We start from the raw sequence: 25,802 nt of genomic DNA on the forward strand, positions 1-25,802 counted from the left end.
AGTTCTCCCTCAGTGTACCCGAACAGGCACCAGAGTATGGCGACTAGGGGATTTTCACAGTAATTTCATTGCAATGTTCATGTAAGCCTACATCCGACAGAATCTTTGGACAGACGGAAGTTAAGGGGGCAATCTTAGCAGCTCGTCATGCCAGTTGATGATGGGGCGAGCCGCTAAAGTGGCACAAAGGTGAAAAGTCAGGTTCGCACCCAGTTTCTTACCTCTTGTGATCTTACCGGCCCCAGATTTCTGGCATGATCAGCCACGTGTCTGGGAAGGGCGCAAGGATGATTTTAATATTTAAATAAAATTAGTGAGCCCAGGACGCAATTGTCCAGGCTCACTTGCCTTAACGGCCTTGCTGATGAAGGTCCTCACTGGCAAGGATCTCATATGATGCCCATCAACGAGGACTTTACTTGGTGGTCTCGTCAGTCAGACCGGAGGCCATGAAGGCCCCTTGGCTGGTGTCAGCCTGGCATTGCCCATCAGGTACCCTGACACTGCCATGATGGGATGGGGCCTAAGGGGAGACAGGCGGGGAAGGCTGCACACGGCAACTGGCAATCGACTGGGTTGGGGGGGGGGGGGGGAAGAGACTGCGTACTCTGCAACCGGCAGTCAACCGGGCCAGGGGGTATGGACAATCAACCGAGGGTGGGCAATATCCAGGGGGTAGGGGGACAATTGGTCAGGGAGGCCAGAAATTGGTGGGATGGCTTGTCCAGGCTGATGATATCCAAAGGGGGGCGGGGGGGGGAGTGACTGACAGATCTCTCTCTGCTCTGTTGCCCTCTTTTTAGGTCAAACCAAATAAAAGAGAGATTTGCGCAGGCATAATTGCACCCACTGGTGTGAGCAGCCGGCTTTCTGACGAGCTTAGGCCCTGCCCCTCCCCCTGCTGGCAGGAATCAGATTGAGCATCATCATTTTGCACAAAGAGCCACAATTTTCATTTGCGACTTCCCATTTGAAACTCTCCTGTTTACACACTCATTCGGCATCTTTGGTAAGATCGTGCCCCCCCCCACCCCCCCCAAGAATTGATTTCTCTTGGGGCGGGGCAAGTGAGTGATTGACAGCTGGAAAGGGCAGGTCCAGTGGGGTTAATGGACAGTTGGGTGGTGGGTCTCTTGAGTGACCGACAGCCTTAGGGGGTGGGTCCAGTGGGGCTGATTAAACTGGTGGGAGGGCGGGTCCAGAGAATGATTGACGGCAGTAGGAGGCGGGCCCACCGAGTGACTGACAGCCGGAGGGGGTGCGGGGCCCAGTAAGTGATTGACAGCCGGAGGGGGGCGGGGCCCCTGGTGACTGACAGCCGGAGCAGGGGGCGGGGCCCCTGGGTGACTGACAGCCCGAGCGGGGGGCGGGGCCCCTGGGTGACTGACAGCCGGAGCAGGGGGGCGGGGCCCCTGGGTGACTGACAGCCGGAGCGGGGGGCGGGCCCAGAAAGTGATTGACAGCCGGAGGGGGGCTGGGCCCCTGGGTGACTGACAGCCAGAGCGGGTGCGGGGCCCCTGGGTGACTGACAGCCGGAGGGGGGCGGGGCCAGTTGCGTGATTGACAGCCGGAGGAGGCGGTCCAGTTGCGTGATTGACAGCCGGAGGAGGCGGTCCAGTTGCGTGATTGACAGGAGGGAACGGCGATGGGACAGGCGGCTGGCTGCCCGGGGCTGCCGAGCGGGGCGAGATTGACAGGCTGAGGCTGTGAAGAGCGGAGCTGAGCCGGGCGGGGAGAGCGGGGTTGGGGGTGCCGAGGCCGGGCGCGGGACTAACCCAGCAGCAGGCCGTCCATATCGAAGATGACATGAGTGACTGGTTCGAAGTCGCTGGCCGCCATTTCCAAGAGAGCGGGCCGACCGTCAGCCTCCCGGCGTTGATGTGGGCGAGCGGAGTCGACCAGAGTCCCAGCTCCTCCTCCTGCAGTCCGGATTCCCTCAGCACCCGACACCCTCTCCCACCATCAACAACCCGCCCGGCAGCGGTGGGAAACTCTGTCTCGGCTTTGCTGACAATCGAAGGTAATTCTGATAACCTTAACTGCTTTAGGATAATAGCCTTTTTCCCTGACAGTTCGGGTCAGCGATCTCCACAACCAACCAAGCCTGAGTTCCCGCTCGCGAATTCGCTCCCCCTTTCATGGGTTTGGTTTCTGTCGGCCACCCGCTAATGAGTGGAGGGGCGGAGCGAGAGGGAAGGGGGTGGGGCCAGGGGGAAGGGGCGGAGACCAGGGCCAGTGGGCGGGGCCAAGGGGAAGGGGCGGAGACCAGGGCCAAGGGGAAGGGGCGGAGACCAGGGCCAGTGGGCGGGGCCAACAGGTTGCGCTGCTGCAGGTGAGTGAGCTGCGGGACAACAGCAGCTGTTGCTCCCTCCGAGAAGTGGAGATGCCGGCGTTGGACTGGGGTGAACACAGTAAGGAGTCTCACAACACCAGGTTAAAGCCCGACAGGTTTATTTGGTAGCAAATACCATTTTGTGGCGTTTGTGACCAAATAAAGCTGTTGGATTTTAACCTGGTGTTGCGAGACTCCTTACTGTGCTCCCTCCGAGCCCAGGGAACCTCCTTAATCCATCCGGTTGATTTAACCTGTGTATTTTCTCTTTGATTGCTCCCCACCCCTCACCTTGTCGCAGCGCAGGTAAAATAACAATTAATTCAGAGGTAACAGGTTTGGGTACAAGATTATGAGAGACGTGGACAGAGTGGATAAGGAATATCTGTTCCCCCTTAGTTGAAGGATCAGTCATGAGGGGACATAGGTTCAAGGTGAGGGACAGGAGGTTCAGGGGGGCATGTGAGGAAAATCTTTTTGACCCAGAGGGTGGTGACGGTCTGGAATGCGCTGCCTGGGAGGGTGGTAGAGGCGGGACGCCTCACATCCTTGAAAAAGTATCTGGATGAGCGCTTGGCACTTCGTAACATTCGAGGCTATGGGCCAAATGCTGGCAGATGGGATTAGGCGGGAGGTCAGGTGTTTCTAATGTGTCTTTGTGGAGTTGATGGGCTGAAGGGCCTCTTCTGCATCTTATGATTCTATGAAAATAACAACTAATTCACAGGTAACAGGTAAAATAACAATTAATTTGACAGCTAGATGGGGTGAGTCCAGTGAGTGATTGACAACTGGAGCAGGCGGGTCCACTGAGTGATTGACAGGAGGGGCGGTGATGGGGGAGGGGAGGCGGCTGATTACTGACCCTAGTTGAGTATTGTAGGAGGTGCTGAACTAGTATTTCAGTTAGAGTGCAGTGGTGAGACCACTTCACTTATACAGGGCATTGGTGAGACCACATCTGGAGTATTGTGTGCTGTACTCCTTGCTTAAGGAAAGACGTAAGTGCATTAGAAGCAGTTCAGAGAAGGTTTACTAAAAGAATACCAAGAATGGGCGGGTTGTCTTATGAGGAAGGTTTTGAGAGCTTAGGTTTGTACCTACGAGAGTTGAGAAGAGTAAGAAGTGACTGGATCAAAACCTTTCAGATCCTGAGGCATATTGACTGGGTGCACATTTCCTCTGGTGGGAGAATCTAGAATTGGAGTCACTGGTTAAAAATAAAGGACCACTCATTTATTACAGCTGTGGACAAATGTTACCTCTGAGGGTCATGAGTCTCTGGAACTCTCTTCCTCCAAAGACAGTGGAAGCAGAACCTTTGAATTTTTTTAAGGCAGAGCCAGATAGATTCTTGATTATCAAGGGGGTGAAAGGTTATCGGGGGGTAGGCAGGAATGTGGTGTTGAAGTTACAATCAGATCAGTCATGATCTTATTGAATGGCGGAGCAGACTTGAATAGCATACTCCTCCTAATTCATAGGTTTGTACGCCCATCTGACATTCCTTTGAGTTTGTATCAAATGTAAATGAGTCACAGTTTGATTATGGCCACTTTGCATAAAGATAACTTGTTTGCGTCTATTTGCATCTGCTTGCATCTAAAAAATCGCAGATACTGCTTGTCATCTCTGCAAGTTTGTTTTTATTCGTGGGGACATGGCTGGTCCAGCATTTGTTGCCCCTATTATTTAAATGGTGAAAAATGACAACATGCTACTGTGCAGAGGGACCTGGGGGTCCTTGTGCATGAGTCGCAAAAACTCAGTTTGCAGGTGCAGCAGGTGATCAAGAAGGCAAATGGAATGTTGGCCTTTATCGCGAAGGGGATGGAGTATAAAAGCAGGGAGGTCTTGCTGCAATTGTACTGGTGAGGCCGCAACTAGAGTACTGTGTGCAATTTTGGTCCCCTTATTTGCGGAAGGATATATTGGCCTTGGAGGGAGTACAGAGAAGGTTTACCAGGTTGATACCGGAGATGAGGGGGTTAGCTTATGAGGAGAGATTGAGTAGATTGGGCCTGTACTCGTTGGAGTTTAGAAGGCTGAGGGGTGATCTTATAGGGACATATAAGATAATGAAGGGGCTAGACAGGGTAGAGGCAGAGAGATTCTTTCCACTTAGAAAGGAAACAAGAACTAGAGGACACAGCCTCAAAATAAGGGGGAGTCAGTTTAGGACAGAGTTGAGGAGGAACCTCTTCTCTCAGAGGGTAGTGAATCTCTGGAATTCTCTGCCCATTGAAGCAGTGGAGGCTACCTCGTTAAATATGTTTAAGTCACAGGTAGATAGATTTCTGATCAATAAGGGAATTAAGGGTTATGGGGAGCGGGCGGGTAAGTAGAACTAAACCACTATCAGATCAGCCATGATCTTATTGAATGGCGGGGCAGGCTCGAGGGGCTAGATGGCCTACTCCTGCTCCTATTTCTTATGTTCTTATCCCTAGTTGCCCGAGGGCAGTTGAGAGTCAACCACATTGCTGTGGCTCTGGAGTTACATGTTGGTCAGACCAGGTAACAACGACAGATTTCCCTCCCTAAAGGACATTAATGAAGGGACATTAGTACACTGAAGGTCAGTGAGAGACGCAATGAGATGTCTGTCCTGTATTCCACACCCCCTCCACCCTACTGTAAAAAGAGCATTGAAAACAGCTGACTAGAATTGAAGGATAACTTCTTGTGAAAGTTAGCTGGAAACCATGGTCAGAAATTGCAAAAAGCTTGGTTCCACTTTGTTGGAGTAAGGCTTCCTTTTTTCCTCTGCCAACATTATTGTACATAGTGTGAGGGAGGATGTGGTTACACAACTAGTATTTAATCGTACTGACTTTATTTTTCATTTATTTTTAGGAACATGAAGATCTTGCTGGCGTTCCTTCTACTCCACTTGGCAATAGGAAATCTGGGACAAGGTGCAAACACGCAGCCCAACTATGTTCTTATCCTGGCAGATGACCTTGGTATTGGAGACCTGGGATGTTACGGAAACACCACCCTGAGGTTTGATGTTCAATTTACAGTGTTTTTTTTCTATTTTCTTTAAACTCTTGCATTGTGAAAGGCTTGTAAATCAGTATTTTCAGGCTGCATTTCGAAAGTAGCTATTTCCAGTTGCTTCCCTACGACAGGTCACTCTGACCACACTGCCTGAAGAGGGTGATTTGTATATGCGCATATGATCCGCATATTTTTTTAATTCATTCGTGGGACATGGGCATCGCTGGCTGGCCAGCATTTATTGCCCATACCTAGTTTACCGAGGGCAGTTGAGAGTCAACCACATTGTCTTGGTTCTGGAATCAGATGTAGGCCAGACCGGGTAAGGACAGCAGATTTCCTTCCCTAAAGGACATTAGTGAACCAGATGGGTTTTTTCGACAATCGACAATGGTTCCCTGATCATCAGTAGATTCTTAATTCCAGATTTTTTTAAAAATCCAATTCGAATTCCACCATTTGCCGTGGCGAGATTCGAACCCAGGTCCCCAGAACATTAGCTGAGTTTCTGGCTTAATAGTGCAGTGATAATACCACCAGGCCATCGCCTCCCCTTTATGTATGCATATGTGTACAAACACATGAATAGGGCATCTCTCGGCATCTAATAACTGAAGGGCTCCAAACCTCCAGAGAACACTCAATACATTTTAAACTTAAAAGCTTAAAATATGCCCGTATGCGCCAGTAAAAGAGGAAAGAAATATACTGACAGTCAGGGTTGGACGTCCAACAACGTAAGGGGCAGGAGTGGGCCATTTGTCCCTTTGGGCTTGCTCCACCATTCAGTGAGGTCATGGGCGATCCAATTGTGGCTGCAATTCCACCAAACCAAATACCTGCCCTCCAAAACTTTGACTCTTTAACTTGTCAATTAAAAAAAAACGATCCATTAAAATGCTTTCAAACCATTGACAACCTTATTGAAGTGTAGTCCCTGTTGTATTCATGCACAGCATGAATTGGCTCTGTGGCAGGAAACAGAGTTATTGTTGGCATTGGAAGGCTGTTTCCAGGTGGATTCTACAGGATTCTATACTAGACTTCCTGCTTTTTGTGATGTATATTAATAATTTGGACATAAAGGTAGAGGGAATGATCATGATGTTTGCAGTAGACGCCAAAACTGGCCGCATGGTTGATTTTTTTGTTTTGATTTATTATTGCCACGTGTATTGGTATACAGTGAAAAGTATTGTTTCTTGCGCGCTATACAGACAAGCATACTGTTCATACAGTACATAGGGGAGAAGGAAAGGAAAGGGTGCAGAATAAGTGTTGGATTTACAGATAGGGTGTAGAGAAAGATGAGTTTAATATATGGTAAGTCCATTCAAAAGTCTGACGGCAGCACGGAAGAAGTTGTTCTTGAGTGGGTTGGGCCGTGACCTCAGACCTTTGTATCTCCTTCTTGACGGAAGAAGGTGGAAGGGAGTATGTCTGGGGTGCGTGGGGTCCTTAATTATGCTGGCTGCTTTTCCAAGGCAGCGGGAAGTGTAGACAGAGTTAATGGATGGGAGGCTGGTTTGCATTGTGGACTGGGCTTCGTTCACAACCCTTTGTAGTTTCTTGTGGTCTTGGGCAGAGCAGGAGCCATGCCAAGTTGTGATACATCCGGAATGGATGCTTTCTATGGTGCATCTATAAAAACTGGTGAAAGTCGGAATGAACATGCCGAATTTCCTTCACTTCCTGAGAAAGTAAGCGAAGAAAATTCGGCATGTTCATTCCAACTTTCATTGGTGGGCTTTCTTAACTACAGCGTCAGCGTGGAGGGGCCAGAAAAGATTGTTGGTGATCTGATCACCTAGAAACTTGAAGCTCTCGACCATTTCCACTTTTTCACTCGATAATGAGAAGGATAGCTATAGACCACATTAAGATATCAATGGACTGGTCAGTTGGGCAGTAAAGTGGCAAAATGGAATCCAACCCAGGGAAGTGTGAGGTGATGCATTTGGGGAAGAGATGGGGGGTGGGGGGTTCTTGGTTGGTGCAGACACCATCAGCCAAGTGGCCTCTTCCTGTGCCATAAACTTTCTGTGATTGATTCAGCACAGATCAAGATCTCAAAACCTTTGGGATTGTTTGCATTCGAATGCACCCTTGTCAAGAGGTTTTTAGGGGGGGTTCCAAGGTAATGGTTGAAATTTCACGCAGGCATTGAAGAGGAGAGCTCCAGAGGTGCAGTCTGTTCACGAGTGCGTGAAGGGCCAATTCATGCTGTGCATGAATACAACAGGAACTACACTTCAAAAAGGTTGTCGCCGGAGGGCCATTGGCACCACTGAAGGCACTGCGTGGCAGGAGCCTGGCACCTTCAGGAGAAGAGCATCCAAAGTTGGCAAGAGGCTGGGCAGAAATGAGAAGCACTTGCATTCAATGCAACAAAGTTGTTAAAGGAAAGAGTCTGCGCAATCTTATCGTGAATTCTTTTGGATTGCAGTTCAAAACAAAACGTACAGTCTTGCACAAATAGCTGTGGGGGAGTGGGTAAAATTGAATTGTGGTATCAGTGCTGTTTGAAGCGTCAGTTTCAGTTATCAGCATATTGTGAGTGGGAGGAAGTTACTATATTGGCAAGACTCTCTCTCACTGTGTTACTAAACACAGCTGCTGACACTGAACTGACAGGTCCGACAGGAATCTTCCTTCCTCCCTGATTCCAGCGAGTGTTTGTGAGATTAATCACCGCTAAGCAAATGGAATTGCATTTATGTAACTCCTTTCACAACCGCGGTATTTTCCAAAATACTTTACAGCCAATGTCATCATCAGTTAACAAACTATATTAGTTCAAGACACCGAACTGACGCCCATGGCTCTGGGCTTGTGACTTTTGTTCCCAGGTGTAGTTGTAATATAGGAGATGTGGCAGTCAATTTACGCTTAGAAAATCAACACCCCCCCCCCCGCCACACACACACACACACAGCCAGCAATGTCTTATTGACCATATAATCTGTTTGAGTGATATTGAGGGATAAACATTGTTCAGGACAATGGAGGGAACTCTGCTACTCTTCTTTGAATAGGGTGGTGGGATCTGTAAAGACAGACAGACTGTTTTACAGCTCATCTCAGTCTCACGCATCAGCCTACTGCCACTCAACAGTGATGTCCACCTTGGTGACTGGGATGTCTCCACAAGCTTCTCCATTGCACTCTGATGCTTGAATGGTGCGCAAAGGGAACAGTGCCCCTGCAGGATAGGAGGAGACAATACCGAGACCATTTTGGGTCAGCTCTGATTAACGTGGTTCCGATCCCAGCGCCATGGTTTGCTGGCTGATCCTCTTGATACAGCGATGGCCGCAGAGGTGGAAATGTTTATCAACACCTTCACTGATGTAAATGTCCCAAAGTGGCTCACAGGAGTGTAGCGGGATCCCTCTTTTTAACTCCACTGGGCTTATTTTAGGTTTGGTTCTCCGTCACCCAAACCCCACCAATGCCCGAGTGATTCTCTCTCTCTCTCCGATGGAACAACAGCCACCTTGCGTCTACTTCACTAGAGTAGCGCTCCCAAGAGAGAGAAAAGGAAACTGCTGCCTATCCACGACCTGGCGGCCTTTCCTGAGTGGGCGGTTTCGAAGCGCCCAGGGTACCCTCAGTTCTAGACTCCGGAATTATGGTAAGGAATATTTATATTGTGACTTAGTCAGAGATCATTGGTGAGAAATTGAAAAGATCAAAACGGACTCCAATGGAAGTCAAAGATATATATATATATATATATATATATATATATTTATTAAAACATCAAGGTCAATCACCAAACACCAGGAAAACAACACACACTGCCTTATGCTCTATAAGACTATAGCTATGGAAGGAATACTAAAACGGACACGACGGAATGCTTACTTTACACAAGTTTACCAGTGTCTTAAACTATGAAAGGTGCATGCAAAAGCCCCCCCTTTCCCCAAAGCCTCATCCACTATGATGATCTCGGGATACTCACAATCCTAGTTTGAATTGCTCAGTGGGTTTCGGGCTGCGTGCTGGAGACGAACGAGAGGCAGGAAACAGGAGAAGAGTGCTGCTATGCTGGTCCAAAGAGTAAAGAGAGAGACCAGAGCTTGCTTGTCCCTTTTTAAAACCTGAAGCAGTGATTCTCTCACACAAAAACAGCTTCTGATCATTAATAGTTTTGATTGACTGGGACAAAAGGCCAGAACTGTCGGGACCGCCCTTAATTGACATTGTAATGTCTCTTAGATGTTCTCTGAGTCATCCTGATTGGAATCCCATCAGTGAGATGAGTCATTGATGTTGTCTGTGGATGGAATGATCTGTTTCAATTGTCTTTGCTGCTGGGCCATTTACTTCTTGCCTGCTGGTCATGGTTTCTCCTTTGTTTCCTGTTAATTAGATTATCCCAGTCCCGACCTTCTCGTTATTCCCAGCCTCTTGCATATTCATGTGGCCTGACAACCAGTCGGCCATTTTCCTTATCTCTGGGTTTTTTAATCATGGAGGATTTGCCCTAAAACTCACAGGAGTGACGATCAAATATAATTTAACAAGGAACCAAACAGAATTGAATGAGCAACGTAAAACTTGGAGTGGTGGGTTTTAAGGAAAGTCTTAAAGGAAGAGACAGTGGTGATGAGGCTTGAACACAGGAACATAGGAATTAGGAGCAGCGGTAGAGAAACTCAGCCCTTTGAGCCTGCTCCGCCATTCAATCAGATCATGGCTGACCTCTCCCTGGTCTCAAATCCACCTCCTTGAAGGTGGCAACACAGGTGGAGAAGGTGGTGAAGAAGGCATATGGTATGCTTGCCTTTATAGGACGGGGTATAGGGTATAAAAGCTGGAGTCTGATGTTGCAGCTGTATAGAACGCTGGTTAGGCCACATTTGGAGTACTGCGTCCAGTTCTGGTCGCCGCACTACCAGAAGGACGTGGAGGCATTGGAGAGAGTGCAGAGAAGGTTTACCAGGATGTTGCCTGGTATGGAGGGTCTTAGCTATGAGGAGAGATTGGGTAGACTGGGGTTGTTCTCCTTGGAAAGACGGAGAATGAGGGGAGATCTAATAGAGGTGTACAAGATTATGAAGGGTATAGATAGGGTGAACAGTGGGAAGCTTTTTCCCAGGTCGGAGGTGACGATCACGAGGGGTCACGGGCTCAAGCTGGGAGGGGCAAAGTATAACTCAGACATCAGAGGGACGTTTTTTTACACAGAGGGTGGTGGGGGCCTGGAATGCGCTGCCAAGTAGGGTGGTGGAGGCAGGCACGCTGACATCGTGTAAGACTTACCTGCTCATATGAGCAGCCTGGGAATGGAGGGATACTAGTTGGACCAAGGAGCGGCACAGGCTTGGAGGGCCGAAGGGCCTGTTTCCTGTGCTGTACTGTTCTTTGTTCTTTGTTCTCCCCACCTGTTCCTCATATCCCCTTATCCCTTATTGTATTAGAAATATATCTATCTGGGAGGGGCAATTCCAGAGCTTGGGGCCAAGGTAGCTGAAAACACTTGCCTCAGTGGGAATTTTTAAAGTTTATTTATTAGTCACAAGTAAGGCTTACATTAACACTGCAATGAAGTTGTGAAATTCCCCTAGTCGCCACAGTCCGCCGCTTGTTCGGGTCAATGCATCTAACCAGCATGCCTTTCGGACTGTGGGAGGAAACTGGAGCATCCAGAGGAAACCCACGCAGACACGGGGAGAAGGTGCAAACTCCACACAGACAGTGACCCAAGCCGGGAATCGAATCCGGGTCCCTGGCACTGTGAATTTGGCTCTTAAGGTTTAGATTCGTAATGCAGAAGGTCAAGGAACGATCTAACGTGGGGTGTCTAAATTGAAAGAGAGCTAAAATCAATGGAGAGTGAGGGGATGTAGCCCAAGGTAATGGAGATTGGCATGAAAAATTGTAACTGAATAGTGAGTGATCTTTTAAGGAGGAGGTGTGGGTTAGGTACATTCCAACTGGGGTTAAAAGTAGGGGAACCAAAGCCAGAGATCCTTTGATGAGGAGGGAGATAGAGAGTAAAATGAAACAAAAAATAGGGTGTACGATACATGTCAGGTGAATTCTTCAAGCAAGAACCAGATCAAATGCAATTGCTGAGGAGAGGAAGTGAAGAGGAAAATCATACTGGCACAGTGGTTAGCACTGCTGCCTCACAGCGCTAGGGACCCGGGTTCGATTCCAGCCTTGGGTCACTGTCTGTGCATAGTCTGCACGTTCTCCCCTTGTCTGTGTGGGTTTCCTCCCACAGACCAAAGATATGCAGGTTAGGTGGATTGGTCATGCTAAATTGTGCCTTAGTGTCCCAAGATGTGTAGGTTAGGGGAATTAGAGGGGTAAATATGTGGGGTTACAGGGATAGGGCAGGGGGGTAGGCCTGGGTAAGATGAGTCGGTGCAGACTCGATGGGCGAATGGTGGCCTCCTGCATTGAAGTGATTCTTTGATTCTTTTCTATTCGAAGAGTGAATGAGAATAGAATGGCAGTCGGCATCAAAGGGAAACCAAAGATCTTCTCCGGGCATATAAATAGAACATGGGCAGTAAGAGGTGGAATGGGTCCAATCAGCAACGAGGAGGGTGAAATATGCTTAGAGGCACAGGGCAAGCTTAATGAGTACTTTGTATTGGTATTTACTCAAGAAGAGGGAGCTGACGAAATATTGGTGGAAGCGGAGATCGTAGAGGTAATGCATGGGATGAAAATTGAAAAGCAGGCTGTTAAGAAAGCCCACCAATGCCTCTACTTTCTCAGGAGACTAAGGAAATTCGGCATGTACGCTACAACTCTCACCAACTTCCACAGATGCACCATAGAAAGCATTCTTTCTGGTTAGGGGCATAGGTTTAAGGTGCGAGGGGCAAGGTTTAAAGGAGATGTACGAGGCAGATGTTTTACACAGAGAGTAGTGGTGCCTGGAACTCGTTGCCAGGGGAGGTAGTGGAAGCAGATACGGTAGTGACTTTTAAGGGGCGTCTTGACAAGTACATGAATAGGATGGGAATAGAGGGATATGGTCCCCGGAAGGGTAGGGGGTTTTATTTAAGTCGGGCAGCATGGTCGGTGCAGGCTTGGAGGGCCGTAGGGCCTGTTCCTGTGCTGTAATTTTCTTTGTTCTTTGTATCACAGCTTGGTATGGCTCCTGCTCTGTCCAAGACCGCAAGAAACTACAAAGGGTCATAAATGAAGCCCAGTCCATCATGCAAACCAGCCTCCCATCCATTGACACTGTCTACACTTCCCGCTGCCTTGGAAAAGCAGCCAGTATAATCAAGGACCCCGGACATTCTCTCTTCCACTTTCTTCCGTCGGGAAAAATATATAAAAATCTGAGATCACGTAGCAACCGTCTCAAGAACAGCTTCTTCCCTGTCTCAAGAACAGCTTCTTCCCTGCTGCCATCAGACCTTTGAATGGACCTACCTCGCATTAAGTTGATCTTTCTCTACACCCTAGCTATGACTGTACACTACATTCTGCACTCTCTCCTTTCCTTCTCTTTGCACAGTAGGCTGTGTCTGTATAGCGCGCAAGAAACAATACTTTTCACTGCATACTAATACATGTGACAATAATAAATCAAATCAAAATCTACGTCTAGAGTGGATAAGTCACCTGGGCTGGATGACTTGCATCCCAGGTTACTAAGTGAAGCACGAGTGGAGTTAGTGGAAGGGTTTGCCATCATTTTTCAATACCCGCTAAATGCCAGAGGATTGGAGAGTGACAAATGTGACCCCTTAGTGAAGAAATGGTCCAAGGACAATCCAAATCATTATAGGCCGGTTAGTTTAAAGTCAGCGGTGGGCAATCTTTTGGAGACAATAATTAGGAAAGAACATCAACAGGCACTGGGAGAGGTTCGAGTTAATTAAACAGCACCAGCACCAATCTGTAAAAGGGAGAAAAGCGGAGAATCTGAGTATTCAATGCGCAGTTAACCACAATCAGATAATTCACTGGACCTGATTTATCAGATAGCGGAGTTTCTCATCCGCTGCCTGAAGAGTTGACAGGGAATGTCCCGCATTAATTGCCAAAGTTTGAGGTGCCTGCCCCCATCTGGGGAGGAAGTCTTGCCCTAAAGAGCTGCCAACCAATCCAATTGGCCAGCAACTCTGTAGTCCCAGCAGTGCCAGGCTTGTGCCAGTGGCCACTGCTGGAATTACAGGCAGTCAGCAAAAAATAGAAGCTTGTGGGTGGCACGGTGGCACTGTGGTTAGCACCGCTGCCTCACAGCACCAGGGACCCAGGTTCGATTCCCGGCTTGGGTCACTGTCTGTGTGGAGTCTGCATGTTCTGCCCGTGTCTGCGTGGGTTTCCTCTGGGTGCTCCGGTTTCCCCCCACAGTCCAAAGATGTGTCCATTTGGGTGGATTGGCCATGCTAAATTGCCCCTTAGTGTCAGGGGGATTAACAGGGTAAATACGTTGGATTACAAAGACGGGGCTTGGGTGGGTTTGTTGTCGGTGCGGGTTCAATGGGCCAAACGGCCTCCTTCTGCGCTGTAGGGTTTCTGTGATTCGTATGGATGCTGAACTTGAGGCAGGCCCCAGCGAGGGGGATGAGGTGGCCAAATTTAAGGGGCCAGAGGGGGTTAAAGGAGCCTTGTGGGAAAGGGTGCCTCCAGTGGGCAGAAGGGACCCCCTTACCAAAGACCAGCTTGTGCAGTAAAATCTGAAAAACTAGCAATTGGCCACTTAAAAGAGTCTCAATGTTCACGACGGAGGGATATGTAGGTAAGGAGAAGTGGGTAACCAGAGACAGCAAAGGACAGACTGAATGCGGAGATGTGGAAAATGGGATCAAAACTGAAATAGTACACCAGGGACATTTATGATCTGGGAAAATGAAAGGAGGAGAAAGGACTGAGTGACCCATTCATTTTCTCCAGCCTCTGGTTCACAAACGGAGGTCGGACTGTTTTCACTCACATTGCGCAATTCCAAATTGTGACCAATAGTTCAGATAAAGTCGGGGAAGGAAAAACATTTCCACAGTAAGTGTCATTTATACCAAAATAGGGAAATGGCTGTACAATGCACGATGATGTTGCATTGTTGCAATGATATAGACATACCAAACACTGCATTGCTAGTGGCTTACTCGATTTCATTGGAACCTCCCAAGACATAGCACCACACAAGGTTGCATTTTTTTGTCCAAGCAGCTTAAATACTTAACATTCCTGTCATTGAATTGAATTCAGTGAGCTTTCATTCTCATCTTTGTACTTTTCAAAACTTTTCTCCTCTGTGTGCATTGTTCCAGGACACCCCACATAGACAGCCTGGCAAAGGATGGAATAACAATGACACAGCATATCGCTGCAGCCGCGCTATGCACCCCAAGCAGAGCTGCTATTCTGACGGGCAGGTATCCCATCAGATCAGGTAGGTGCACTTGTATCTAAAGCAGTATAAACAAAGGAATAGCACTGCAGCATTGACGCAAAGCTTGCTGAGAGTGAGGCATTTTTTGTGTGGCGTGCGCCCATAGTTAGACTTTTCCCTGCTGCCACTACACCAGTCCCAGCCACACCCCCCCCCCCCCCCCCTCGCCCCCTTTTCGCCCCCTTCTCCATGGAGAGACTTAAAAACCAGGATGCAGGTTTTAAAACTGGAGCTTTGTCTACTTGGCACCCAGTAAAGGTCAGCGAGCTCAGGGGTGATGAGTGAATAGAACTTTCATAGAATCATAGAAACCCTACAGTACAGAAAGAGGCCATTCAGCCCATCGAGTGTGCACCGACCACAATCCCACCCAGGCCCGATCCCCATATATTTACCCACTAATCCCTCTAACCTACGCATCTCAGGACACTAAGGGCAATTTTTATTTTTAGCATGGCCAATCAACCTAACCCGCACATCTTTGGACTGTGGGAGGAAACCGGAGCACCCGGAGGAAACCCACGCAGACACGAGGAGAATGTGCAAACTCCACACAGACAGTGACCCAAACCGGGAATCGAACCCAGGTCCCTGGAGCTGTGAAGCAGCAGTGCTAACCACTGTGCTACCGTGCCGCCCAACTTTGAACTCTCCTCAAATGTACTTTAGCGCTGGTCCTCCATCTCAGTAACATCACCAGTCCCTGTCCCTGCTCCACCCATCTCCTTCTGAAGTACTCATTCTTACCTGTGTCAATTCCATTCTTGACAACTCCAACGCTGTGATGGCTGGTCTCCCATTCTCTGCAATGATCACTTTATCTAAAACATTGCTACCTATATCCTCTCTCTCTCTCATCAGATCCCACTCACTCTTACCCTTGTTTCATAGAATCCCTACAGTGCAGAAGGCGGCCATTCGGCCCATCGAGTCTGCACCGACAACAATCCCACCCAGACCCTATCTCTATCACCCCACATATTTACCCCACTAAGCCCTCTAACCTATGTATCCCAGAACATTAAGGGGCAATTTAGCATGGCCAATGCACCAAACCCGCACATCTTTGGACTGTGGAAGGAAACCGGAGCACCCGGAGGAAACCCACGCAGACACGGGGAGAACGTGCAAACTCCACACAGGCAGTCACCCAGGCCGGGAATCGAATCCGGGTCCCTGGCGCTATGAAGCATCAGTGCTAACCACTGTGCCACCCCTACAGTTTACTACGGTTACTCCTGTTCCTCTAGAGTTACCCTTGTCCATGCTCATTTTGTGTTTAAACATCTTTAGGGTCCAGCTCCATCCCTCAAGCCTTCTCTAGCCCTACCCACTGCCCTCCCTTTCCCCCACAGAACCCGTAGTTGCTCCAGCACTAGCTACTTGTGCATCCTCCCCATCCCTATTCCCCACTGTTGGTGGCAATGCCTTAAATGTTCTAAGTGCTAAGCTCTGGAATTGTCCCCCTAAGCCCGTCTGCCTCCATCTTTTCCTTTAAGACTGCTTAAAGCTTGTGTTTTTGACCAAGTTTTTGGCCTCGTTCTTTGGCTGGGTGTCTGTGGCTGAGTTTTTCCAGTCACAGAATCCCTACAGTGCAGAAGGAGGCCATTCGGCCCATCGAGTCTGCACCGACGGCAATCCCACCCCAGGCCCTATTCACGTAACCCCACACATTTACCCTGCTAATCCCTCTAATCGACACATCCCAGGACACTAACGGGCAATTTATCATGGCCAATCAACCTAACCCGCATATCTTTGGGCTGTGGGAGGAAATCGGAGCACCCGGAGGAAGTCCACGCAGACACGAGGAGAATGTGCAAACTCCACACAGACAGTGACCCAAGCTGGGAATCAAACCCAGGAGCCTGGAGCTGTGAAGCAGCAGTGCTAACCCTTGCCTTGTTAATGGTGGGCATCATCGTGGGTGGGCTGGATAGGACTTTTGGCCGCTCTTCAAATGTTTTTGTACTGCCTTCGCCAATAAAAACCCCGCCCTAATTTCCTCTGCTTACACCTCTCTAACGTCCCTTTGGCATGCCTTTCTGTATTAAGGATGTTATTTGGATGCAGATTATTGTTGGCAATTGTGCTGGGCATACATGTTATGCAGTTGCTCCCTGCCACCCTTGTCACCAGTATGGATGCTACACTGAGCAAGCTCTGGGCTGATGGTACTGCAGGATTTGTTTGGATCATTTGGCTGCTACACATTCACTCACCAGCTAACACGTTTTGTGACAATTGCCCAACAATGCAGTTTGATTGTCAATGATAGCTTGGAACGCATCGTGTTTAATGGGTCCAGGGATCTGCTTCATGTGCAGCTTTTGTGATTTTATTCTGCATCTGACAGCTCCGTGCGAGGCAGTGATTAAGTCAGTTGCTTGGATCAAAATCGAACCCAAGGGTGTTTTGTATTGTCTGACTGGCAGGAGACTGTTGGCAATGATTAATGGTCAAGTCCGATTTCCATAACTGCATTCTGCCAGGACTGCCCAACTAGCAATGAGAATCCTGGCCAACGTTTCTTCTCTCTTAGTCTCTCTCTCTCTCTCTCTGTAAGACCATAAGACATAGGAGCAGAATTAGGCCACTCGGCCCATCGAGTCTGCGCCGCCATTCAATCATGGCTGATATTTTTTTCATCCCCGTTCTCCTGCCTTTTCCCCATAACCCCTGATCCCCTTATTAATCAAGAACCTATCTATCTCTGTCTTAAAGACACTCAATGACCTGCCCTCCACAGCCTTCTGCGGCAAAGGGTTCCACAGATTCACCACTCTCTGGCTGAAGAACTTCCCCCCCATCTCTGTTTTAAAGGATCGTCCGTTTAGTCTGAGGTTGTGCCCTCTGGTTCTAGTTTTTCCTACTAGTGGAAACATCCTCTCCACGTCCACTCTATCCAGGCCTCGCAGTATCCTGTAAGTTTCAATAAGATCCCCCCTCATCCTTCTAAACTCCAACGAGTACAGACCCAGAGTCCCGTCTCTCCTTCCTCCTCCCAAAATGCTGAGGCCAATTTGTTGTAACGGCACGGTGGCACAGTGTTTAGCACTGCTGCCTCACAGCGCCAGGGACCCAGTTCGATTCCCAGCTCGGGTCACTGTCTGTGCGGAGTCTGCACGTTCTCCCCGTGTCTGGGTCGGTTTCCTCCGCGTGCTCCGGTTTCCTCCCACAGTCCGAAAGACGTGCTGGTTAGGTGCATTGCCCATGCTAAATTCTCCCTCAGTGCGGCGGCTAGGGGATTTTCGCAGTAACTTCATTGTAGTGTTAATGTAAGCCTTACTTGTGACACTAATAAATAAACAAAAACATTTTGAGTTTCTCCAACTTGGCACTGACCAGAGATTGAGTGTTGTATGCATTGACTCAGTTACTTGCTGGAGAAACTCACTGAGCTGCTGGGCAGCTGAGATTAGTCTATCCTCAGTTGTGTCGGCCCTCGCTTGCTCGCACACTCTGAATTGGCAAGCGTTTTGTTCAGCTGTTTTGAGAATTTGTCCATCTATAACATACCATTTGCGGTGTTCATTTGTATTCACTGCCCTAAGTGAATGCGCTGTGCCATCAATTATCATTAGCCTTTACTGGGCTGGCAATTTCCACCTTAGTCAAGTTCAGTCATTGGACCATTACTTTAAATGGAACTTTTTATTTCCATCCTATAATTATCATTAACAGCTGTTTTCTTTTTCTGAACACTTATCTTTTTCCAAGGAAACGCTATTTAATGCAAACTCCGCTAATGTGTCGCCATAGATATTATTACCTCTAACCTGCAATCCTCCGCGCTCCTCCCAAAAAGAGAAACAGCAAAGACCTTGATTTATATCGCACCTTATTGTCGCTCTCAAAGATCAAACGTGTAACAGGATAGATTTAGACTTTGCACAATAAACTAAAGCAGTTAATAGCGTGCCAGCACCTGTTATACAGAGGACCCTTCACCTGGAATGATCTTGGGAATCACTGAAGTGAGCTTAATGAGTTGAACAGACCTTGGTTTAAGACTTCCAATTAATGCACCTTGAGTAATGCAGTGCTGCACATGAGCATCATCCTAAATGATCTTTTCAAGCCACAAGATGGGTACTTGAAATCGAAATGAGGAAATGGACGTCCCTGGGATTTAATAGGATTAATTAACACTCTGGTAAAAACACGGCTCAGCAGGTGAAAAGAAAAAGGGGAAGAACGATCAAGCTTCTCAAGCGCACCACTGCGTAATGTAGCAGTCTGCTGAGATGAGATGGGCAAATATTCTGGGAAATGCTTCTCTGACTTCTGAACACACTTGGGCGATGGTCCAAGACACTATCACATCCTTAATTTTCCATGACCCTGCAAACCGATCCTCCAATTGGAAAAGACCTCCCCTGTCAAGAACTTTTCTGTCTGCCCTTTGAAAGGTTGTGCAAGGACTCAGTGACCATTCTGTAGTCAAAAGCACTTGAATGTGACCACTTGGAATAGGGTACTTGGAAGTCTCCAACTGTTCTTGCTACAACCTTGTGACCTAAATTGGGATAAGGTGGTTGACCCACTTTAGTACCATACATCGTATTTAATGTTCTTGTCATAAACCAGCATGTCATCCAATCTACTGTGAACAATGACTTGAAAGATGCACAAAGTTAAATGTTCAGTATGCACACATCCTTAAAACTGATGAGCAAAGTCTGTTCTCTTCTCTTTAGGAATGGCCAGCTTCCAAAGAATGGGTGTCTACATTTTTGCAGCTGGGTCAGGTGGACTTCCCACAAATGAGACAACCTTCGTCAAGCTGTTGAAAGAGCAAGGCTATTCCACTGGCCTCATTGGTAAGAGAAAGCAGCCAAGAACAAAGAACAATACAGCACAGGAACAGGCCTTTCGGCCCTCCAAGCCCGCGCCGCTCCCTGGTCCAAACTAGACCATTCTTTTGTATCCCTCCATTCCCACTCCGTTCATGTGGCTATCTAGGTAAGTCTGAAATGTTCCCAGTGTGTCCGCCTCCACCACCTTGCCCGGCAGCGCATTCCAGGCCCCCACCACCCTCTGTGTAAAATACGTCCTTCTGATATCTGTGTTAAACCTCCCCCCCCTCACCTTGAACCTATGACCCCTCGAGAACGTCACCACCGACGTGGGAAAAAGCTTCCCACCGTCCACCCTATCTATGCCTCTCATAATTTTATACACCTCTATTAGGTCACCCCCTCATCCTCCGTCTTTCCAGTGAGAACAACCCCAGTTTACCCAATCTCTCCTCGTAACTAAGCCCTTCCATACCAGGCAACATCCTGGTAAACCTCCTCTGCACTCTCTCCAAAGCCTCCACGTCCTTCTGGTAGTGTGGCGACCAGAACTGGGCGCAGTATTCCAAATGCGGCCGAACCAACGTTCTATACAACTGCAACATCAGACCCCAACTTTTATACTCTATGCCCCGTCCTATAAAGGCAAGCATGCCATATGCCTTATTCATTACCTTCTCCACCTGTGACTTCACCTTCAAAGATCTGTGGACTTGCACACCCAGGTCCCTCTGCGTATCTACACCCTTTATGGTTCTGCCATTTATCATATAGCTCCCCCCTACGTTAGTTCTACCAAAATGCATCACTTCGCATTTATCAGGATTGAACTCCATCTGCCATTTCTTTACCCAAATTTCCAGCCTATCTATATCCTTCTGGCCTTTGGTAACCATGTATATCTATATCCTTCATATCTATATCCTTCATATCTATATCCTTCATATCTATATCCTTCATATCTATATCCTTCATATCTATATCCTTCATATCTATATCCTTCATATCTATATCCTTCATACCTATATCCTTCATATCTATATCCTTCATATCTATATCCTTCAGCCATTGGTAACCATGCCTTCAATTATCTAGGCCCTAAGCTTTGAATTGTCTCCTTTTTAAAACGATCCAGAAATAGAAATCATAGATTCCCCACAATGCAGAAGGAGGCCATTCAGCCCATCGAAGCTGCACCGACAACAATCCCACCCAGGTCCTATCCCCTTAACCCCATTTAGTTACCCCGATAATCATTCTGATACTAAGGGACAATTTAGCATGGCCAATAAACCTAACTCTCAGATCGTTGGAGTGAGAGGAAACCAGAGCACCCGGAGGAAACCCACGCAGACACGGGGAGAACGTGCAGACTCTGCACAGACAGTGACCCAAGCCGGGAATCCGGGTCCCTGGCGCTGTGAGGCAGCAGTGCTTGCCACTGTGCCGCCCCACGGAAAGCCTCCCTATTTTGGTCATCTGTCCTAATATTTTCTTTGCTCAGCTTGATAACCCTCTGTGAAGTACCTTAGCCTGTTAAAGATGGCATTGTTGATCGGGCTTTGTTGCTCCATTGAAATGTATTTTGATTCTCAGATGTCACTGTAGCAGGAGTGCAAACAGTAAATATTAGAACCTTACAGTAAGATATTCAACATGAGTTCTAACTGGATAAAGCATTAAAACCTGAAGTAATATTATCTTTATATAAGATATCAGGATGCCTCAAGGTGTTTCACAGCCAATGAAGTACTTCTTTGCAGTGTAGTTACTGTTATAATGTAAGAAACATAGGGCCTGATTTTACATTTTCATTCTAAGTGCTGAACCTGGGCTTAATTCAGATCCGACTTGGAAATCTGCTTTCAGGCGCCCCCCATATGCACTCAGCCTGAAAAAAAAATCGCGAAAAACCAAAAGATGGGGAAGATACTAAATGGTTTTTTCACGTTCGTATTTACTGAGGAAACAGGCATGGAGTCTACGGAAATAGGGCAAACAGGTAGGGAGGTCATGGAACCTTTACAGATTAAAGGGGGGAAGGTGCTTGGTGTCTTGAGGCAAATCAGAGTGGATAAATCCCCAGGACCGGACAGGGTATCCCCACGGACCTAGTGTTGAACTTGCAGGGGCCCTGGCAGACATATTTAAAATGTCAGTATTCACAGGGGAGGTGCCAGATGATTAGAGGGTGGCTCATGTTGTTCCGTTGTTTAAAAAAGGTTCCAAAAGAAATCCGGGAAATTATAGGCCAGTAAGTTTGACGTCGGTGGTGGGCAAGGTATTGGAAGGTGTGATAAGAGATAGGATCTACAAATATTTGGATAGACAGGGACTTATTAAGGAGAGTCAACATGGCTTTGTGCGTGGTAGGTCGTGTTTGACCAATCTATTAGAGTTTTTCGAGGAGGTTACCAGGAAAGTGGATGAAGGGAAGGCGGCAGATGTTGTCTACCTGGATTTCAGCAAGGCCTTTGACAAGGTCCCTCATGGGAGGTTAGTTAGGAAGGTTCAGTCGCTGGGTATACATGGGGAGGTAGTAAATTGGATTAGACACTGGCTCAATGGAAGAACACAGTAAGAAGTTTAACAACACCAGGTTAAAGTCCAGCAGGTTTATTTGGTAGCAAAAGCCACACAAGCTTTCGGAGCTCCAAGCCCCTTCTTCAGGTGAGTGGGAATTCTGTTCACAAACAGGGCATATAAAGACACAGACTCAATTTACATGAATAATGGTTGGAATGCGAATACTTACAGCTAATCAAGTCTTTAAGAAACAAACAAACGTTTGTTGTTATGGAGTGTTATGGTAAGGTTATATAAGGCATTGGTGAGGCCGAATTTAGAGTATTGTGTACAGTTTTGGTCACCTAGTTACAGGAAGGATGTAAATAAGGTTGAAAGAGTGCAGAGAAGGTTCACAAGGATGTTGCCGGGACTTGAGAAGCTGAGTTACAGAGAGAGATTGAATAGATTGGGACTTTATTCCCTGGAGCGTAGAAGAATGAGGGGAGATTTGACAGAGATGTATAAGATTTTGATGGGTATAGATAGAGTGAATGCAAGCAGGCTTTTTCCACTAGGGGAGAAAAAAACCAGAGGGCATGGGTTGAGGGTGAAAGGAGAAAAGTTTTAAGGGAATATTAGGGGGGCCTTCTTCACGCAGAGAGTGGTGGGAGTGTGGAATGAGCTGCCGGATAAAGTGGTAAATGCGGGGTCACTTTTAACATTTAAGAAAATCTTGGACGGGTTCATGGATGAGAGGGGTGTGGAGGGATATGGTCCAAGTGCAGGCAAGTGGGACTAGGCTGTTGTAGGGAAAAATCCCTTGTACCAGTGCATTCAAGGAGGTCGAGTCTCAAGGCAAGGTTCAAAGCGTTTTTCTTTATTGTACAATTACTGTGATCCCAGGGAGACCCCCGTAGCCAGCTCAGAAACAGTGGCTTGGCCACGTTGATCTCAACAGTTACACATTCGCTCTGGATATTTATAGGAATCCAAATTCGAGCGGGAACATTTGCTCATACATTTTTACAATACTTAAAAAGTGGCGGGATTCTTTAATTGCTGCCCTGAAGATTTGGCGGGCAGTTTCGATTCGAACAGATTAACACTAAGAATATGTATCCTATCCGGTCAGGAAGTTCCCTGGTAGACTTTGTCAATTTGCATCTGTATGGTGTGTGTCCATGTTAATGGGACTGTCTTTTCTTGCCCCGGTGTTTTAATGTGTTTCCCATTATCCTCTCTATGTGTCCCCTTATCTAAATCGACCTCCAATGTTTGTGTCTGTATTCTATGCTTGCGAGATTAGGTGTTAATGTCATTTTGTCCTGCTGTGTGTAGGGGGATTTAATCTAATCTTTTATTCTTTTTATCCTGGTTTATTAAGTTTCTTTGCCTGCCTTGGCCATTTTATTCCCATAATATTTTATTTACAGTACAGTTGTGCCATATAACCCACTCCAGGTCTTGACTCGCAGATATCCCGATCTTCTGGCCAAGGGCCGTTTTTAAAATGCAGCTTCGTGCTGTTGCTGGGCAGAATAAGGATCTTCTGTCAAATTTGAATTAAAGGTCTCAGCTGTGCAGAGGCTTCGTGCTGTTGCTGGGCAGAATAAGGATGTTCCATCGGCTTTGAATTAAAGGTCTCTCAGCTGTGCAGAGGGGGATTTAAACGAGGGTCCATTCGGGTGTTCCCCTCTGCATTGTGGGCACGTTATGAATGGTGCCAATCAGTCCAATAAATGAATATGTTTAATGAGGTGAATATTGATGAGATAATAAAAATATGGCTTTGGAAAATGGCCTACTTCAAGGCAAAGAATGGTTCGGCACAGACAAGAAGGGCCAAAAGGCCTGTTTCTGAGCTGTAATTTTCTATGGTTCTATGGAATCCCATTCACGCTGTGGGTGGGTCTTAGCACGCCCGAAACGGGCGGAGCTCTGAACTGCGCATGCGCAGTTCGAAAAAAATTTGAAACAACTCCCCCCCCCCCCCACCGACCACCACCACCAGACAACGATCAACCCTCCCCCCCCCGCCACCAGACAACGATCGGGCCTCTCCCCCCCACCGCTCCCGTGTCAGATCGCTCCCGGGCCACAGAAAACGGAGAAAGCAGCCCGGGAGCGAAAAGTGGGAGTGATGGTGCACACACACCACTCTCCCCCTTATCCACCACCTCCCCACCCCCCCCCCCCGCCCGCTACCGAGACCGATCGCGACCCCTGCCCCCTTCCCACCCCCACCGATCACCCGCAGAATGGCAGCGGACCCCCTGCCTCCTCCCCCCTACCAGAGATCCATTTGCCACACCCCTCCCCCACCACCAGTGAGCGATCGGGCCTCCCTGCTTTCCCCCCCCCCCCCACCCCGACCAGCAATACATCTCACCCCCCTCCCTCTTCTCTCCCCCCCCCCCCCCCCACCCCCAGCACCCCTGAGAATGGTCTGGCCTCACTCACCACCCCCCCCCCCCCCCCCCCCCCCAGAGGAACATCTGACCCACCTCCTCCTCCCCACCAGACAACAATCAGCCCTCCCCCCACACCACCAGAAAACAATCGCCCCCCCCCAACCGACCACCACCACCAGACAACGATCAACCCCCCCCCCCCGCCACCAGACAACGATCGGGCCTCTCCCCCCCACCGCCCCCCCACCAGAGATACATCTGACCCACCTCCCTCCTCGCCCCCCCCCCCGCAGACAGCGATCTGGCCTCACTCCCCCCACAACCAGAGAGTGATCTGACCAGCCTCCCTCCTCCCCCCCCCACCACTGATCTGAATCAGAGAGCCGTTGGAAGCTCAGAATGCGCTCTTCAGCAGCTGGAGCACCCGATTCAGACTTTTATCCAGCAGGTTCATTTTGGTGCGATTCCGGATCGGCGAACGCAGTGATAAAGAGAGAAATGCTGATAAAGTTGGGCAGGCAGTTCATTAATTCAATTGAAAAACATGCAAATACATTTAAATCGCCGTTGCGCCCGTTTCAGGCACGAATTGGATCGCCGCCGTTCCCGGGTTTCAGTAAAGTGGCCATCTGCGCGGACGTGGGCGCGGATCGCGTTAATGGCCTCACACCCAACTTTACCATGTTTTCGCGCCCGAAAAGGGGGTGCGACGCAATGGTAAAATAGGGCGCATAGTGCGGGATTTTCCTGCCCTTCCCACCGGTGGGATATTCCTGTCCCGCTGATGGTGCACCCCCACCATGGGCTTCCTGGAGACGTGGGGTGGACTCGATGGGAAATCACATTGACAGCAGTGGAACTAGAAGATCCTGCTGCCAAGAAACATGATGTGGAGAAGCTGGTGTTGGACTGGGGTAAACACAGTAAGAAGTCTCACAACACCAGGTTAAAGTCCAACAGGTTTATTTGGCAGCACAAGCTTTCGGAGTCTCAGGCCCCTTCTTCAGGTGAGTGAGGAGTTGTGTTCACAAACAGGGCATATACAGACACAAACTCAATTTACAAGATAATGGTTGGAATGCAAGTCTTACAGGTAATCAAGTCTTAAAGATACAGACAATGTGAGTGGAGAAAGGGTTAAGCACAGGTTAAAGAGATGTGTATTGTCTCCAGCCAGGACAGTGAGTAAGATTTTGCAAGCCCAGGCAAGTCGTGGGGAGTTACAGATAGTGTGACATGAACCCAAGATCCCAGTTGAGGCCGTCCTCATGTGCGGAACTTGGCTATCAGTCTCTGCTGAGCGACCCCCTTTCTGCGCTGTTGTGTGTCATGAAGGCTGCCTTGGAGAACGCTTACCCAGTGTTCCTGTT

At 48.3% G+C, this 25,802-nt stretch overlaps 2 protein-coding genes across 3 annotated transcripts in view; one reads left to right on the plus strand and one right to left on the minus strand.

Annotated features, from left to right (window-relative positions):
* The window catches only part of pudp (pseudouridine 5'-phosphatase), a 45,869-nt gene extending 43,971 nt beyond the window's left edge, over positions 1 to 1,898 (minus strand). The window contains exon 1 of the mRNA XM_078222530.1: positions 1,776 to 1,898. Within this exon, the coding sequence (XP_078078656.1) occupies positions 1,776 to 1,839 (64 nt within the window). The 5' untranslated portion in view covers positions 1,840 to 1,898. The remainder of the gene's footprint in view (positions 1 to 1,775) is intronic.
* sts (steroid sulfatase (microsomal), isozyme S) overlaps positions 1,894 to 25,802 on the plus strand; it is a 99,974-nt gene continuing 76,065 nt past the window's right edge. The window contains exons 1-4 of one of the 2 annotated variants that reach the window (XM_078222528.1): positions 1,894 to 2,020; positions 5,189 to 5,338; positions 14,593 to 14,714; positions 19,415 to 19,537. In XM_078222528.1, the coding sequence (XP_078078654.1) occupies positions 5,193 to 5,338; positions 14,593 to 14,714; positions 19,415 to 19,537 (391 nt within the window). In that variant the 5' untranslated portion in view covers positions 1,894 to 2,020; positions 5,189 to 5,192. Of the gene's footprint in view, positions 2,021 to 2,311; positions 2,333 to 5,188; positions 5,339 to 14,592; positions 14,715 to 19,414; positions 19,538 to 25,802 lie in introns of those variants that run through there. The other variant, XM_078222529.1, reaches the window with a different exon arrangement.

Source organism: Mustelus asterias, chromosome 10 (genome assembly GCF_964213995.1).
Source record: "Mustelus asterias chromosome 10, sMusAst1.hap1.1, whole genome shotgun sequence".
NCBI classification, from domain to species: Eukaryota; Metazoa; Chordata; class Chondrichthyes; order Carcharhiniformes; family Triakidae; genus Mustelus; species Mustelus asterias.